This window comes from Rhincodon typus, chromosome 7 (assembly GCF_021869965.1).
Source record: "Rhincodon typus isolate 14 chromosome 7, sRhiTyp1.1, whole genome shotgun sequence".
In the NCBI taxonomy this organism is placed as follows: Eukaryota; Metazoa; Chordata; class Chondrichthyes; order Orectolobiformes; family Rhincodontidae; genus Rhincodon; species Rhincodon typus.
The window spans coordinates 16,364,263-16,382,094 of NC_063338.1; the positions used below are offsets into that span (position 1 = coordinate 16,364,263).

At 44.1% G+C, this 17,832-nt stretch overlaps 1 protein-coding gene across 5 annotated transcripts in view; it reads left to right on the forward strand.

The window, feature by feature from the left end:
• LOC109922502 (protein mono-ADP-ribosyltransferase PARP12-like) overlaps window positions 1-16,211 on the forward strand; it is a 35,891-nt gene extending 19,680 nt beyond the window's left edge. For 2 of the 5 annotated variants that reach the window (XM_048598909.1, XM_048598908.1), the window contains 7 exons: window positions 3,417-3,588; window positions 5,532-5,652; window positions 7,473-7,569; window positions 11,295-11,460; window positions 12,131-12,261; window positions 12,519-12,670; window positions 15,381-16,211. In XM_048598909.1, coding sequence (XP_048454866.1) covers window positions 3,417-3,588; window positions 5,532-5,652; window positions 7,473-7,569; window positions 11,295-11,460; window positions 12,131-12,261; window positions 12,519-12,670; window positions 15,381-15,703 — 1,162 coding nt within the window. In that variant the 3' untranslated portion in view covers window positions 15,704-16,211. The remainder of the gene's footprint in view (window positions 1-3,416; window positions 3,589-5,531; window positions 5,653-7,472; window positions 7,570-11,294; window positions 11,461-12,130; window positions 12,262-12,518; window positions 12,671-15,380) is intronic. The other 3 variants (XM_048598911.1, XM_048598910.1, XM_048598912.1) reach the window with 3 other exon arrangements.
• The last annotated feature ends 1,621 nt before the right edge of the window (window positions 16,212-17,832 follow it).

Here is a 17,832-nt window from a genome sequence, read left to right on the forward strand (position 1 = left end):
ACACACACACACACAATCACACGTTCTCTCTCACACACACACACACACAATCACACGTTCTCTCTCACACACACATTCTCATATACATGCAAGTAGACACATGCACACGTTCTCTCACACAGCCACGCACACACGTGCATGCACTCTGTCGCGCAGACGCACTCTCTTTGTCATTCATTCTCTCTCACACGGACACAGAGATACACGTTTGCACATACACGTTGGAGTGGAATGACCAACCGAATCACTCGACACCCAGAGCCTCTTCCATTATTAACAAGTTTATCGATGTAACGCTGATGGGAAGAAACCCCAGGGAGTCCAGAAGCTGCTTGACTAAACAATGGAAAGGCATAAACTTTTACTCATGAGTTTGCAGCCTGTCTTTGATTATTACAAATCAATCATATTATTAAATGGTTACGTACATGTCCCGTCAAGTTAATCATGTGACTGCATGGTCAGTGATGGACATCTCCAGGGCTTCCTGTGATCTCATGATGTTTACCAGACACCTTTATCACCCACCTTTGGGCTTTCACATTGCATTTTATTCAACTACATTCCAGTACTACTGACTCTTGTCTCTGTTATTCAATCCTCCCTGCTGCAGTATGGGGGCTCCTTGCTGATGTCTAAGGCTGTCTGTCCATAGGAATTCAGTTCAATGCTTTAATATTAGTTTGTTGATTGTATTTAGAACTTTCGTATACCTATACAGGTGTATATAAAATGCAATGACAAATATCTAAAGAATCTGAATTATTTGCAAGATCAGGCTTTTTCTTCTAAACTTTACTACACAACTTTGAACCAACTAATAAAAGTGGCCTCTTTCAAGGTTTTTTTCAAGGGTGCTCCTTATCAAGAAGGTCTGTGTGTTTAAAGCTGCTTTACAGGAATCCAATTAAATCCCTTGATGTTGAATACTTTAAAACTGCTATTATACCTATGCGTACGTGTGTGTGTATACATGTATGTATATGTGATTACAATCACGGAAAGGGTCTTAACTAATGTGAGATAGCAAGACCTGCAAATGAGTCAGAGACAATACAGTGTGGAGCTGGAGGAACACAGCAGGCCAGGCAGCATCAGAGGAGCAGGAAAGTTGACATTTTGGGTCGGGACCCTTCAGAATGTGAGTCAAGCTTTTCCCCTTCTATCCCACGTTAACCAACAATCTTTAATTGCAAGAAGGGCTTCTATCAGTGCTTCCCTTATCAAAACTATCTTGGTGTAAGCAGTGGCTACGTTTTTCCTTATTTTTAATAAGACTCACTTGTGAGATTCCTATGAGACACTTCATTATCTTATCTGGTTGCTAAGAGTATGAAGGTCACAATTCTGACTGTGTAAATAACTGCTTCAGCTACCAATCCTCTTTGGCCATTTTTAGGTAAATTACAAACCACGGGTGACCCTAACTCTTATGGAGGGAAGGGGGGGAATAAGGGTGTTAGTGATGATGGAAATGTTTATATCTGGGGAGGAATGTAAATTTGCTGTTATAAACTTTCAAAGTGACATTGGTCTCCTTATTTAAATTGATTCCTCACAGTTTTTATTTCATTTTTTTGCCTCAGCACGCACTCATTTTCACACATAGACACAGACTGGCGCGTGCACACACAGACTGGCACGCACACGCACACTCGCACACAGAGACGCGGACACACACACAGACTGTCACACATGCACTCTCGCATGCTCACAGAGAGACACATTCCCCCACACACACCCACACCCGCACCCCCCCACCCCCCCCCCACACACACACACACACACACACACACACACACACAGAGAGACACACATGTTCTCACAAACACACACACACTCACACATGAACGTTCTCACATTCACACATCCTCAATACACTCCGACACACACAAACAGAAACACATATTCTCACATGCACTCTCTCTCTCACACACAAACACGCATGCACGTGCACACTCTATCTCTCACAATAAATATTATAAATGTATGCTCACAAACACCTATTCTCAGACGCGCTTACATACACAAGTTCACACATACACAAACTCTGTCACACAAACACGCACATGTACACTTCTTTTTCTCCCCATCCTATCCAACACACATTCCATTATCCTGAAGCGCAGTCAAACACTATAAGGCGCCTCCTGTCCTGGGCCGCCTGTGTTTATCAGCATTCTCAGCCCAAACTCGGTTCTGGTGATTTGCTTTGAGACAAAAATGATGTAATAATTAATTTGAATTGAAAATCATTTTATTTGAATCTGAGGGAGGCCATTGAACTCATTGTTCATGTGTTGACTCCTTGAAAGAGTGATCCAATCAGTTGCACTCCCCTGCTCTCTCCCTGGAAACATTCCCTGGAGTATTGCAGCATTTAGATAATTCTCTTCTGAACGTCCTGATTGAATTAGCTTTCCTTCTCTCTTCAGTCCAGACGGTAACAACCTGCTGTGTAAATAAAGTTACTCCCTCTGGGTTTATTCTTACAGGAGCTAAGCAATGTAAATCGTTTCCTCTGTACTTGTCCCTTTCTCAGCTCGTGTCCTGTTAACCAGTCCAAAAACATTGTCAGTCCTGGTTTAACAGGGTTGGATGCCTTTTAGTAGAAGGATGACTGAGTTTCCGCATCACTTGTGGTTTCTCATCCTCTCGCCAACTCCTCAATGTCACTTATTCAATAATGCCATCCAAAACAAACATCTAAAGCAGTAGTAAGCTGGACAGCCCGTTGCACCTACTCTGCCAGTTAATACCATCATGGCTGATCTCATTACTGTTTGCATTGATGTGCTTTGACTGTTGTCCATCCACACACACTTACTTCCTTCGGAGGATTGAACACACGGAGCGTGGGGGAAGGGTGTGTCACAGGGTTTGATGTGTTAGCTTTTGGTCATCCTCAGTTTAGCTGCGCCAGTTCAGCCTGGCTGCTAGGGTCTAGGCCCGAAACGTCAGCCTTCCTGCTCCTCTGATGCTGCTTGGCCTGCTGTGTTCATCCAGCTCTACACCTTGTTATCTCGCATTCTCCAGCATCTGCAGTTCCTACTATCACTGCTCCCAAGTAGCTGATAGTTTAGAGTGCAGCTGATTTCTGTAACGTTTGTTCTAAGCTGGCTTTGTGGCAAGTTTTCAAAGCCTCTGAACAAAGGGTTAAACGAAGAGGATTTGGCAGCCCTTTAAAGTTTGCAGGTGAACTGAAGAAGCTTGGGCTCAGAGTTGGCTCCTAGCCAGTGTGGTGGATGTCACAGACGGAGATCAGGCACAAAGGGCACTCCTACATAAAGAACAGAAAGTCTGCTTATGGGGTTTTATGTGATGCTGCTGCACAGTAATACTCAAAAGCATAACATTTGACAAGGATTGACTTTACTCTTTGGATGACAACTGAATTGTCTGTTTGTTTTCGGAAGCAGAGCTGGACCCCCAGCCATTAATTTTATGACCATGACCAACAACTTGAACAAGGTGAGGCGTCTGTCCACTGTCTCGTCCGTCACCGAACCTCAGCACTACACCATAACCACTGAATGGCTTTGGTACTGGCAGGCTAACACTGGAGAGTGGATTGAATACGGTAAACAGGTGAGCTTCTGGTTCCTGTGTTGAATTACATGGACCATATTCAAAAGAAACATATCATCTGGCACTCTGGTCCATACTAGTTTGCATTAACATTCTCCATGCCTCAAATGACTGTACATTTTTGCCAATACCAGTTGATTATTTTTTAAAAAAATACTTACCCCCAAGAAGAAGGGTCTAGGCCCGAAACGTCAGCCTTCCTGCTCCTCTGATGCTGCTTGGCCTGCTGTGTTCATCCAGCTCTACACCTTGTTACCCCATTTCTTGTGTACTGTCATTTCTTCTAAAGTAGTTTGCCACTCAACATCAACTGACTCATCCCTCATATCCACATGGTTTGCTTTCTTCAACTCGAGTTTCAAACATAAATAATTTACATCCAATCTTGGTATAAAATTCTGTCACGTTAATAGTCAGTTTGCCCTAGAGGCCCCTTTCATACAATCTTATGCATTCACCTTTCTCATCACCCAATACTAAAGTAGCTTGTCACACAACAGAAGCATAAATCGCTGGAGAAACTCAGCAGGTCAGGCAGCATCTGTGGAGAGAAAGCAAAGTTTCGGTCCAGTGACCCTTCTTCAGAACTGTTTTATTTTAGGCTGTGCTATAGTAGGTTCCTTAACGTACTACTCCAGAATACTACCTTGTATACATGAACTTAACCATTATGTTATTGCTACAGATTTGGTTTGCTTAGTCTAATGAAGATTGAAGCCATTCCAAACCCTCGCCCCCCTCAGGAGTAGGCCATTCGGCCCTTTGAGCCTGCTCCACCATTCAATATGATCATGGTTGATCCTCCAACGCAGTACCCTGTTCCGGCTTTCTCCCCATACCCTTTGACCCCTTTAGTCATCTGCGCCTGGCCCGTAACGGCCAACCTAACCTCCCGGTCAACGCCCATTTCAACTCACCCCGCCCCGACTCTCCCTACGACATGTCTGTCCTCAGTCTCCTGCAGTGTCACAGCAACTCGGAACGCAAATTTGAGGAACAACACCTTATCTTCCTCCTGGGCATCCTACAGCCCGGAGGTCTCAACACCGAGTTCTCCAATTTCAAATACTTTTGCCAACCATTCCTCGGCTCCCTTTCCAGCCCCGCCTCCTCCCTTCCATTCCACCTTCTAACCCTCCCTTCCAGCCACCAACCGGATTCATCCCTCCCATTGACTAACCAGGTCATACCTACTACCAGTGTCCACCTATCACCACCATTCTGTCTCCACCTCCCCCCACCGCCTCACTCTTTATCGGCAGCTCCCCCTTTCCCCACATCCAGTCCTGAAGAAGGGTAATACCCAAAACATTGACTGATCAGTTCCTCCAGATGCTGCCTGGCCTGCTGTGTTCTTCCAGCCTCCTGTTTGTCTACCTTGGATTCCAGCATCTGCAGTTTTTTTGCCATATATCTATCTCTGTCTTGAAAATATTCAATGTTTTGGCCTCAGCTCCTTTCTATGGCAGAGAATTACACAGGCTCACCACTCTCTAGGTGGAGAAATTTCTCATCATGTTTGTCCTTTTTTATTGTCCTGTTGAGTTCATCTTGTGTTGTTTCTTTCTGCCTTCATGTTGCATTCAGACGGTTTTTTTAAACGTACCAATTCATACTTCTTTTGGACATGACCTTTCTTTACTTGTATCTGTTACCAATCTCTTTGCTATAGCACCGTGAAATGTTTTGTTATCTAATCTTCCCTGAACCCCTCACAAAGCTTTCTCTTCATCCTGCCACCTTCCACCAGCTTAATAGCTCGTAACTTTTTTATCTTCTCTTAGAATGGGCAGCAAACCTAAAACATTGACTTGTTTTCCTCTTTGCTGCCTAACTGCCGCTGAGTATTTTTTTCCAGCATTTTTTGTTCTGATTTGCAGCACCCACTGTGTTTTGGTTTTGAGCCAGTCTTTCTCCTCACCTCTGGTGTTGTAATCTGACAGGAAGATTCCAATGCTGCTTCCTTAATCACATCAGCTGACCTGGAGAACCTGTATTTGGCAAATAGCAAGGAGAAAGCAGAATTCCAGATAGACAGGCATTACTACACAGTGGACTTTGAAGGTACGGTCACTTTACTGTGAGGAAGAACTCACATCTGGTTCACAGAACAACTTTTCATTCAGTCTTTGTTTTCTTTAAAAGAATAATGGTTGGTCTGCATTAATCTAGTGTCTTTCAGGTGGGCCAGAGTATCTCATAACACTCCACAGCCCCTGAGGTGCTGTTGCAATTTGGGAAGCACTGCATTTGTGCACAGCAGGGTCCCATAAGCAAATCTATTTTGTTTATGGGGAGGTGATGGCCTAGATAACATTAATCCAGAGTTCCAGATAACATTTTGGGGGACCCAGGTTCGAACCCCCGCCATGGCAGATGGTGGATTTTGAATTCAGTAAATATCTGGAATTAAGAATCTAATGATGACCATGAATCCATTGTCAATTATTGGGAAAAACCCATTCTGGTTCAGTAATGTCCTTTAGGGAAGGAAACTGCCATCCTTACCTGGTCTGGCCTACATGTGACTCCAGACCCACAGCAGTGTGGTTGACACTTAACTGCCCTCTGGGCAATTAGGGATGGGCAATAAATGCTGCCAGGCCAGCAGTGCCCTCATCCCGTGAATGAATAAAGGGAACAAAAAATTGAGGGATAGATGTTGACCAAGACAGGAGGAACATGCCTGCATTTCTTTGAACGCTGCCACCTCCTGAAACCTCTTTAAGACGCTTCTTGTTACAAATAAACCTATTTCTTGCTGTGAACTTTTTCTGCTTGGCTTAGGAGTCTTGTCCCCTGAATGCAGAAAATATGATTTAGCATACCAGAAAGAGGAGTGGGGACACAGTGGCTCAGTGGTTAGCACTGCTGCCTCACAGCACCAGGGACCTGGGTTCAGTTCCGCCCTCGGGCAACTGTCTGTGCGGAGTTTGCACGTTCTCCCTGTGTCTGCATGGGTTTCCTCCGGATGCTCTGGTTTCCTCCCACAGCCCAAAGATGTGCGGGTTAGATGGTTAATATGGGGTTACAGGATTGGGTGGGATGCTCGTCAGAGGGTGGGTGTGGACTGGATGGTCTGAATGGCCTGCTTCCACACGCAGGGAGTCCGTGATATCATTTCCATCCTCCATGGGGGCAGGTGAAACCTTGGGTTCATCACCTCATTGGAAAGGCTGCTGCTCGGACAGTGCAGCACTCCTTCACCGCTGGACTAAAGTCTCAAACTGAACTTTTGTATTCAGTTAACTATAGTGGGGACTTTACTAGGCACTTGTGCATCTTGACATGGTTCGAGCAGGATTGAAAGGCAAGCTGAATGTAACTTTTGCAGGAACGTCAGCCTGGATTAAGATCGAGCCCCTGGGGTGGGGCACGAGCCCACAACTTTCCAACTTAGAGGGGAGAGTAATATCCACTGAGCCACCACCTTCTGTGGTTTATATGATGTTTACCAACACAAAGTGCACGCAGCTCAGATATACAAGGGCAGTGGGAGAGAACAGTTGTGAGCAGAAAATAGTGCCGGAAATCAGTTAACAAGGGCCAGCGCAGTGGCTGAAAGCACACATTGGTGTCACCATCCGCAGCAAAATGCTCATTCTGCTCTCAAGGAACAGAACATGTCCAGTTTCACGTGTGAAAGTGTCCACAGCTGAACTGGCAAAACCCGAAAAGTAAAACAGTCGCTGGCCAGCTCGAAGCATACCATTGTAAAAAGCCTCCAACCAAAATAAAAGGCAGTTACATACTGAGTCTAAAGCAGGGTGAGGCACAGGGCTGTTTTACTTTCCCACTGTTTCTGTTTTAGCAGCTGAAATGTTTGCGTGTAAGACTTTTTGTGCGTGGGTTAAAATGGTGACGTTATTTTCCTTCTCATTAAGCAATGATCCAGAGGAACACGCTTCTCGGAACGTGCAGGGAAGTCCGGAGAAGACCTCGGTTTATGTCGAAGCAGGAAATGGAAAGGCAGATGTACAGGTACTGACACACAGGCTCGAACATCCCCCAGGCAGCTGGAGATCTCATGTATTTGAAAGACCTGCCTTGGGGGACTGTGTGTGGCATTCCGGACGCAGTGACTATGTGGGGAATTTCCTGGGAAGTTTAAACTTTTGGTGAGCAGGTACCCGGAATCTGGAACTATCCCCCCATCACCCCATCTGAAAAATTCCCCACATTTAACTCAGGGGCTTCAGAAGGTTTCCAATGTATTCCTGCAATAGTGACCCAGGAAAGGTTAGAGGGAATAAAACCAGCTCAGACTCCTGGGTAACGACCAAACTGAGCTCACAATCGCACACAGAAACACCCCCAATAATTGCACAACACACCCTCCCCAACAATCACTCTGACAGCCCACCCTCCTCTGCCCACAGTCACTCACACTGAATCCTCCCCCACAACACAGCACCTTCCCCAAAGGCACCCAATCTCCCACCTTACCGGACCTCTTCCCACCATTCCTACCGGAGACTGCACCTTGCTCTCTCTCCATACCATTGACCTACGCTGGCTCCCAATTCACCAATGGCTTGAATTTGGAATAAAATCCTAAAATGTTCACCCCCTCGTCCGCCACTTGATATCCTCATCTCCCCACTTTCCTGCTTGTCACCCTTATCCTCGGTTCCCTGATAGAGCTGGAAATCTGTCAATCTCAGCCTTCAGTATTCACTGATGGAGCAATCCCAACCATCTGGGGAAGCAACTCCCAATTATTCACAACCCTCTGAGTGAAATAATTTCTCCTCATGTCAGTCCTTAATAATTGGTCCCCTTTTCCGAAACTGTGCCCCTTTGTCCCAGGTCCCCCAGAAAAGGGAGGTCATGGGGGTTGGGAAGGGGATTTGGTTGGGGGGAAGGGGAATGATTTCGTACTGTCAAGCCCCTTCAGAAGATGTTACATTTCAATGAGATCACCACTCATTCTTCTAAATCCTAGAGAATACAGGTCTAATTAACTCAGCTTCTCATCATTGGAGAAACGTTCTCATCCCAGGAACCAACGTAATGAACCTCTACTCTATCTCCAAATCAAGTGTATTGTTCCCTTAATACACAGGTCAAAGTACTCCAGGTGTGCTGTCACCAAACAGGTGTACAATTGAAGTCACTTTTCTCAGTTCTAGTCCAGTCCCCTTGTAATAGAGGTACAAATTGCAATTGTAAATGCCCAATTTTGTTCTTTCTGAACTTTCAATTCTGAGCCAAAAAACTGAGTCTTGCAGAGTCTCAACTCCGATCTTTGTAGGTATATTGATCACCCGGTTTCTTTTGAGTATTATCTTTGTTCGTGTCTTCCCCATTCTTGTACAAATGGAGCTGTCCTTATCATTAATGGTAGTTAAACCTCTGAGGAGGCAATGAATTGCTTGATACCCCTGGTGGAAATTTTCTGATCTACCCATTCAGAGATGTTAGCATGAACCTCTGGAACAAGTGGGACTTGAATCTAAGCTTCCTGGCCCAGAGGTAGAGGCACGACCACTGTGCTACAAGATCCCTCCTTGACACCCCTGGTAAGTTTGACTGTGTTTGATGGATATCATCATATGACTGCCCACACACTCAGCGTTGGTCACTCAACATTTCCATCATCAGAGAGCCCTGCCTTCCTGCACCAATTGGAAAGTGAATGAACTGCTCATCATCTAATTGAATGAACCTTGGCAATCAATCACAATAGCCTTTGTCCTGCAGTCCCTTGTTTTTATAATTAATGAACAAATGTATAAAAGAAAAAACACCATTTATTTTCATGTCAGCACAATTTTTTTTTTCTGTCCTGCATTGCTTACAACAGTATCCTGGAGATTAATCTTTGAGATGGGCTGTGGAAGGGACATCTTGAGACTGAAAAGAGACAGGTTAAGTGAGTGGGTAACAAGAGAGCAGTGGAATATAATGTGTGAGGTTATTCACTTTGGTCCTAAGAATGAAAAAGCTGAATACTTTGTTAAAACTGTGGAATGTTGATGTCCAACAAGACTTGGGTGTACCATACCAGGAACACACAAAGTTAGCATGGAGGTAGAGCAAGCTATGAGGGAAGTAGCCTAATGGTGCTTGACTCGTAATCCAGAGACCCAGATAATATTCTGTGAAGCTGGGTTCAAATCTTGCCAGGTCAGATGGTGGAATTTGAATTCAGTAAAAACCTGGAATTAAAAGTCCATTGTCAATTGTCATCAAAAACACGTCCTTGTTGAATAATCCTCTTTAGGGAAAGTAACTACCATCCTTGACTGGTTTGAAATTACCTCTAGCAGTCCATTCAGTTGTACTGATCTCAAGTCTCAAAAGAGGCAATGAAGATGGACAACCTGACATCGTTGTGGGGCTACCTAAACATTATGGGCTGCAGTGGTTCAAGAAAGCAGCTCTCCACTGCCTTTCTAGGGCATCTACAAATGGGCAACAAATTCTGACCCAGCAAGTCACACCCACATCCTGTGACTGAATTTTTTAACAACGTAGAAAAGCAAATGGCACATTGGCCTTTATTGCAAGAGGATTGGAATACAAGGATAAAGTCTACATTACAGTCGTACAGGGTTTCATTGAGCCTGTAGCTAGAGTACTATGTGCAGTTTTGATCTCCATATCTAATACAATGGGGGAGCGATGCAGTGATTGTGCAATAAATTGATCCCTGGGATGAGAGACTTGTTGTTTGGTGACAGGCTGTGCAAACTGGGTCTATATTCTGAAATTTGATCTTGGTGAAACACACAAGCTTCTGAGGAGGCTTACAGGGTAGACACCGAGACTCCTGACTGGGGACTCTTTTAGAAAAAGAGGAACAGACTCAGAATAAGAGATCGATCATTTTGGACCATTTTGAGACGAGGAGAAATTTCTTCACTCAAAGGATTGAGTGTTGTTGGAATTCTTGACCTCAATGGCCTGTGGACACTCTATCACTGGACGCTTTTCACGCTGAGAATTCTTGGTCCCTCAGGGACTCGAAGGATAGGGAGGAAGCGTAGAAAAGAGGACTTGAAGTTAAAGATTGGCCACAATTGTATTGAATGGCAAAGCAGACACAACAGGCCATATTCTGTCTTCCTATTTCAAAAGGTCTTACTTCCTGGAGGGCTGTTAAACATAGTCCTTGGCCATCCAGCTAATGGACCTGAGAGGAGGCTATAGATCCTTGATGTATCGGATTGAAACAGACTGATTTGTAACATTCCTCACACATCATCAATGACTGTGGCCATTGGCAATATGCTAGTTATTTTACTGCAAAACACAACTGGTAAAGAACTCCATCTGAAAGAAATAAAATGGCTCATGATTCTCTAAGCAATTCTAACATGAGAGCTGGGCCAGGTAGGAGGAATCAGGAAGCACTTTTTCGTACACGGGCTAATGGAAATCTAGAATTTGCTCTGTCAAAGGGCTGTAAAAGCTAAATGCTGATTCCACAGATGAGATCTACAGATTTTTGTTTGCTCGGGAAATAATTTCGAGCAACTAATGGATAAATAAAATTGACCTGTGACCCCCACCACGATCCAACTGAATGGCAAGATAGATTGGAGGTGTTGGATGTCATTGTCCTGTTTGCCCATTTTATAAAGTACAGTAATGGCCCAAATGCCATTTGCTTCTGTGGGGGATAGCATGCAGCCTATCAGAGGCTTTCAAGGGTCATCCTGAAAATGTCCTTTGCTTAACTGCTGCCTCTCCTCTTACAGTAATAACAAGATTAAAGATGAACCAGCTCAAAGCACGGCCATTCCAACACATTGGGAAATGTCAGCTCAGCCAACTTATGGGTATAAGGTAAAGGACCATCAAGCTGATGGAACATTGCAATTCATGTCACACTCTCTATTCTGCAGGAGAAGAACAGAATTTGAGGTAATAAAGTTCTGAAGGAGCACACAATAAAGGTTTGCATTCATGTAACACCTTGCATTACTCCAGGATGTCCCAAAGCACTGTACTGCCACTGGAATACCTTTTGAAGTGTATTCACTGTTGCAATATGTGGCAGTCAATTTACATGAAAGTGCTTTATAAATGCAAAGTCTTTAAGTGGGGAACAGTAGACTTACAATGCTAACCCTCTCACTCATTAACCAGATTTGCTCATAAACCAGAGATAACAAAGTGTGGAGCTGGAGGAACAGTGCTGGCCAGGCAGCATCAGAGCAACAGGAAAGCTGATGTTTTGGGTCGGGACCCAAGCTCCTCTGCTTGGCCTGCTGTGTTCCTCCAGCTCCACACTTTGTGATCTCTGACTCCACCATCAGCAGTTCCTACTATCTCTCGCTCATTAACCAGATTCGCTCATTAACTAGTCAATATACACTGCTAGTCATCTGGCTTATTAAGCAGATTCACCATTAACTACTCCGTCTCCCTCATTAACTAGACTCCTATTTGTAGTGTCATCATAATGCTCGATATGTATTTCCATTTTAAAGCTGTCATTAGAGTGAAACAAATGTACTCAATGTTGCTGTAATTAAATGTGCTGTGTCCCTCGTGCTCTCAGACTCTGATCTCAAATTCATTCTGTCTGCAGCTTGTTCGAGTGCTCGAGTCTTCAGAGGAATATAAACAGGTGCAGACCCTCTTTCAGAGGACCATGAAGAACAGCGTCATCCAGAAAATTGAGCGAGTCCAAAACCTGGCTCTTTGGGAAGTCTTTCAATGGTTTGTAAAAGGAAGACGTGCATTTCCATAGCACCTTTCATGACCACGGTCCTCTCAAAGCTTTTTCTGGTCAATTAAATGGTTTCGAATTTTACTCATTGTTGTGAATATCATCGACAATGGGGACAAGTTTAAATTATGTTTGCCCTTTCCCTATTAAGCCTGAGACAGAAGACGTTTGACACATTAGAAGCACATCTTTTCTCCAGTTTCTTCCAGGAAGGTCACAGGAATTTTTTTTTGTATTTGTGAGACAGGCAGAAGGAACAAATGAAGAAAAAAAATTGTGGTAAAGCAGTGGATGAGAGGCAGCTTTTCTATGGCTGGGATTCCTCACCTATTTCAACGGTTCTCAAGGAGAACTTTGACTGGAGGACATGTGGGACACATGGCGAAGGATATGGGAAAGGTAACGGGCAAAATCAGTGATTCACCTTGAGTTTCTGTTTGCAGCTGACACAACATGCCTGATAACTCGTGACCTAGGCATTGTTACAAAGCATGGCCAGTGGGTGTAGTTAATCTACGGGAAAGTTAAAGAAAGGAGTTGCATTTTATTTTTGGTTTTCTTGAGCTCAGGACTTCCCAGATGTATTTAATGATTTATGACCAGCAGCACGTTTATTAGTGGGAATGGGTAAAATTGACGCTTAATAATTCCCTCCCTTGAATCAAATACTGGACACTGTTTGACATATTTTTGATTTTTTTTAAAAAGCTGGTATGTGACAATTAGAAACATGGATTGATAGAGTGACAGACTGACAGTGCATTCGGAAACATCTACTAACCAATCCCACAACCTTGCTCTCCCGGTCTGGGAACTGCAACTTTCTCTGTCTCTCTAATATTTACCCAATGCCCTTTCCAAAGTGATTATTGAATCTACTTTCAATGCCCTTTCAAATAGTGCATTCCAGATAAAATAACTGCCTATGTTTTTTAAAAACAAAACCCTTTTGTCTTCCTTCTGATTCTGCTACCTGAAATCTATGCCCTCCCCGTCTGTTAATCGACCTTTCCACCAACAGAAACTCCTTATTTCCTGTATCAAACCCTATTCTGAATGCGCCTGTTAAACCTCCTGCTAACATTCTCTTGTTCGAAGGAGAACACCAAGCTAGTTTAGACCATTGCACACCAGGCATTTCCAACCTTCATGCATTTTTGCCAGAGGTGGTGTGACAGCTACCTGTGCGCAGTGCTTCTGGGTATTCAGGAGGACACATAAGCTCATACTTATCCGCTGGCATAAGAATATATGCGTGGCACAGGGAGATGGGTTAAAGATCTAAATTAGGTCTACAAATGCACAGGTCCCTAAAAAGCTAGGATAACCCATAAGGCAACCCAAAGCAGCACCTTTTTATCTGGAGAAAGGCACACACGTCGAAGGTGAAGTTGCTGAATGTAAGTAAAGACTGAAAAGAAAAACTGCGGATGCTGTAAATCAGAAACAAAAATAGAAATTGTTGGAAAAAGATCAGCAGGTCTGGCAGCATCTGTGGAGAGAAATCAGAGTTAACGTTTCGGGTTGAGTGACCATTCCTCAGAACTCGTTCCTTGGGGCACTTTTCTATACAGGCTTCAGAGATGCAATGCTGTGCTTTCAACCCCTCCCTTCTCATCGTCCAAGGCTCTAAACACTCATCTTAAGTAGGGCAGCAATTTACTTGTCATTCTTTTAATGTAGTATTCAGTATCCGATATTCACCATGTGGTCTCCTCTACATTGGGTGGGGGGTTCAGCACTGACTGGGTGCTCAGCGAAGTTGAGTCTCTGAGAATGACCCTGAGCTCCCAAAGGCCTGTCATTTTTATTCTCTGCCTTTCTCCCAGTCTGATTTTATAATTCTCCACTGAAACTCAACAGGAGCAGCATATCATTCTCTGTTGATTGGGCTATAGTGAACTCAACATGGACTTCAAAAATTTCTGATTGCCACCTCTGCCCTCGTGTTGTATCGTGTCTCTTTGCTAGTTTGTTCTTTGTTGTATCTATCTTCTTTTTTCACTTTGTATTCTGACTTCAATTGGAGTATTTTGACCATCCTGGGCACCACAATTGAGAAAGTCTGACAGAGGAGGCCCAAACAGGAGCTATCCTGTCACCCTGCCTTTCACACCCCACCTCGGGCTTGTTTCTTTTTTTTATTCCTCTACTCGCCTTCTTACCACTCCCTGCGGCCCTTCACCTTTTACCGTTTAACCTCTCCCTCTCTCCATTCTATCACAGACCTTCCCCTCTGCTTTCCCCGGTTTCCTCTTTTTATTTGCTTGTGAATTGAAGGGGCCGTCTTTATTAACCTGCCCGGCTACCTTGAGAGGTTTGTTATGTACGTTCCCAGATCTCTCTGTTTCTGCGCTGAAATTTCTAGGGAGAATGAAAATGAACAGAGGCTTCCTCCTAATCACTGCCTTGGTGTGTGTGTATGTGTACCGATGGGTGTGCACAAGCATGTGTGCATGGGAGTTTCTTTGTGCCTTCTCGTGCGTGTGTGAATTTTTGTATCCTGTGCGTGTGTGAGCTTCAGTGTGTTTTATTTCCCTGTGCTTTGATCTTTTGAGGACACGAGCAACCTCTGCTGTGTTGGTCACCATGGTGACTGAATGCACACTGGCAACTGAACTAAACCCCTGCCCACTCCATTACCTTAAAGAGGGCACAGTCCTATGGGGAGGGGGCAAGTGAAAGAAAATAAGAGGTGAGGAGAAGATTTTCACATGTGAGGGTAGATTATCCTGGTGGGTGGTGAGGAATGGTGCAGGGTACCAGCCTGGTGGTCCACCCATTGCAGATGTCTAAAACCACCCCCAGCTCTTGGGAGGCGGGTCTGCTTTCTGAAGTGCAATCCCGTTGATCAGGTTTTTCGTTTTATGTGTGAGGTCTGATCTATCAGCTTTTAGCTGGCTCATTGCAACAATGAGGCAAGACTTGGGAAGGTTGTGTTGGGTGGTAATCTGAATCTGTTCCAATTCTGAGACTGGATCTCCATCAGAAAGTGGAGAGCCTGTGGACTGGTCAGATGCGCACACGGTAAAAGAAAATGCGGTTTCATTTCTGTCTTTGTTCACTACTTTTTGTGTGTGTACTCAACAATGATCTGTTCCATTGATAGGGAGTTACCTGGCCAGAGATGCATCCTACGCCGACAATTATTTCTCCTCCGCCACAGCAGCCATGAAGACTATGTTTCTGGCAAGGGTCCTGGTTGGCCAGTTTTTCAAAGGAAAGGCACAATATCGTCGGCCACCTTCAAAAGACGGCTCGTATACCAATCTGTATGACAGCTGCACTGACGATGGCTGCAACCCATCAGTCTTCGTCATATTTGAGAAGCACCAGATCTATCCAGAGTACGTCATTGAATACAGCAACAAAGTTGGCTTCTTCCAATGGATAATGGGAGTAATGTCAGGAAAGTCAGCGTCAGCCAAGTGATAGCAGCTTGTATGTCCATCCTCTGTGCTGCTGTTTACACATTCAATAGCCTAATCAAGGTGTTCTTAATTCAGTTCATCAATGCTTTACAGTTAACCATTAATCATTCCAAATGGGCATTCAATCAATCGGAACAATCAAAATTATCATTTTGTTGTTGGTGACTATACAATAAGCAATCAAATCATTTACAATAACTACACTTACAACCTCATCAATGTTGCTATTAGCTTTGTATTCATGTTGACAGTATGCTGAAACCTTATAAATCATTGGTTACTGTATAAAACATTGGCTATGAAAGAGTTAAATGTTCATGTTGCAGCAAATCCACCCAATCTGATAATATCACAGTCTTTTGGTACAGACAGTTAAGTTCTGCATGGGTAATTGAAGGGAGCTGATGCATTCAGTACACCTCCTGAGAGCCTTTATAGTGTTTATGCCTGACTAGTAATGTAATTAACACTTATTGATATCATGGAATAAATCATCTTGTTAACTAAGACAAATGCCTCTTCTGTTTCGTTTCACAAGTGATCCATCCTGACCGACTGGTAACTTGGAAGGCCCTAGACACACTATAAGCAAAGGATTGGTAATGGTGAACTACTTCCCAGCATCACATTCTGGCATGAGTTGTAAGTAGTACACTGGTCAGGCCCCAGCTGGAGAGGGCTGGAGTGTTGTGTACAATCTAGTCACTACACTTTAAGGCAGCTGTCTTGGGCAGCACAGTGGCTCGGTGGTTAGCGCTGCAGCCTCACAATGCCAGGGACCCGGGTTCGATTCCATCCTCGGGTGACTGTCTGTGTGGAGTTTGTGTGGGTTTTGTCTGGGTCCAAAGATGTGCAGGTTAGTTGGATTGGCTATGCTAAATTGCTCATGGTGTGCAGGCCAGGTGGGTTAGTAATGGAAAATACAGGGTTATCAGGATTGGGTGGGCCTGGGTAGGATGTTGTTCAGCAGGTCAGTGGGGACTCAATGGGCTGAATAGCCTGCTTCCGCACTGTAGGGATTCTATGTCATGAGGTTGTGAAAGATGCTATTTAAATTCTTTTTCATTCATTTTGATCCTTCCTCATCCTCCAGTTGCTCCTCATATTTTTAGTTAAAAGATACAATGGAGACTCCATACTGCAGAAATGGGGAGTTGTTAGATCAGGGAGAAGAATCCTTCCTCATCACTTCTGCGTATTGGAAAAGCCCCCTGATATTGTACATTTAAATCAAGTATTAAATTCAAAAATGAAAGTTATTCAGAATAAACACCAGATCTGAAGGCTTTCAATAATGAGGATGCTCTGTATTCACTTAGCGTCACAGTCATAGAAATATACAGCACGGAAACAGACCCTTCGGTCCAATTCATTCATGCCAACCAGAGATCCCATATAAATCTAGTCCCATTTGCCAGCATTTGGCCCATATCCCTCTAAACCCTTTCCTATTCATATACCCATCCAGATGCTTTTTAAATGTTGTAATTGTACCAGTCTCCACCACTTCCTCTGACAGCTCATTCCATACACGCACTACCCTCTGCATGAAAAAGTTGCCCCTAAGGTCCCTTTTATATTTTTCCCCTCTTACCTTAAACCTATGCCCTCTAGTTTAGGACTCTCCCACCCCAGGGAAAAGACCTTGCCTAATTACCCTATCCATGCCCCTCATGATTTTATAAACCGCCGCTCCAGAGGAAATAGCCCCAAGCCTATTCAGCCTCTCCCTATAAGCTCAAAACCTCCAACCCTGGCAACATCCTTGTAGATCTTTTCTGAACCCTTTCTGTTTTCACAATATCTTTCCTACAGGAGGGAGACCAGAATTGCGTGCAATACTCCAAAAGTGGCTGAACCAATGTCCTGTACGGCCGCGACATGAGCTCCCAACTCCTATACTCAATGCACTGACTTGTGCTTAGAAGGTTGTGTGACCAAATTGAGAGGTTTCAGTTAATGCAAGGATTTGATCATGTAGGCAGAGGGAAACTATTTCCTATCATAGAAAAGTCTACATCAGTCAATACTGGTTCTATTTTGTAATAGCTGGCCAAGGGTATTAAAGGATGTTAAACTAAGCCAATTACATGGTGCTAAGAAACAAATGACCATGATGTTGTTGAGTGG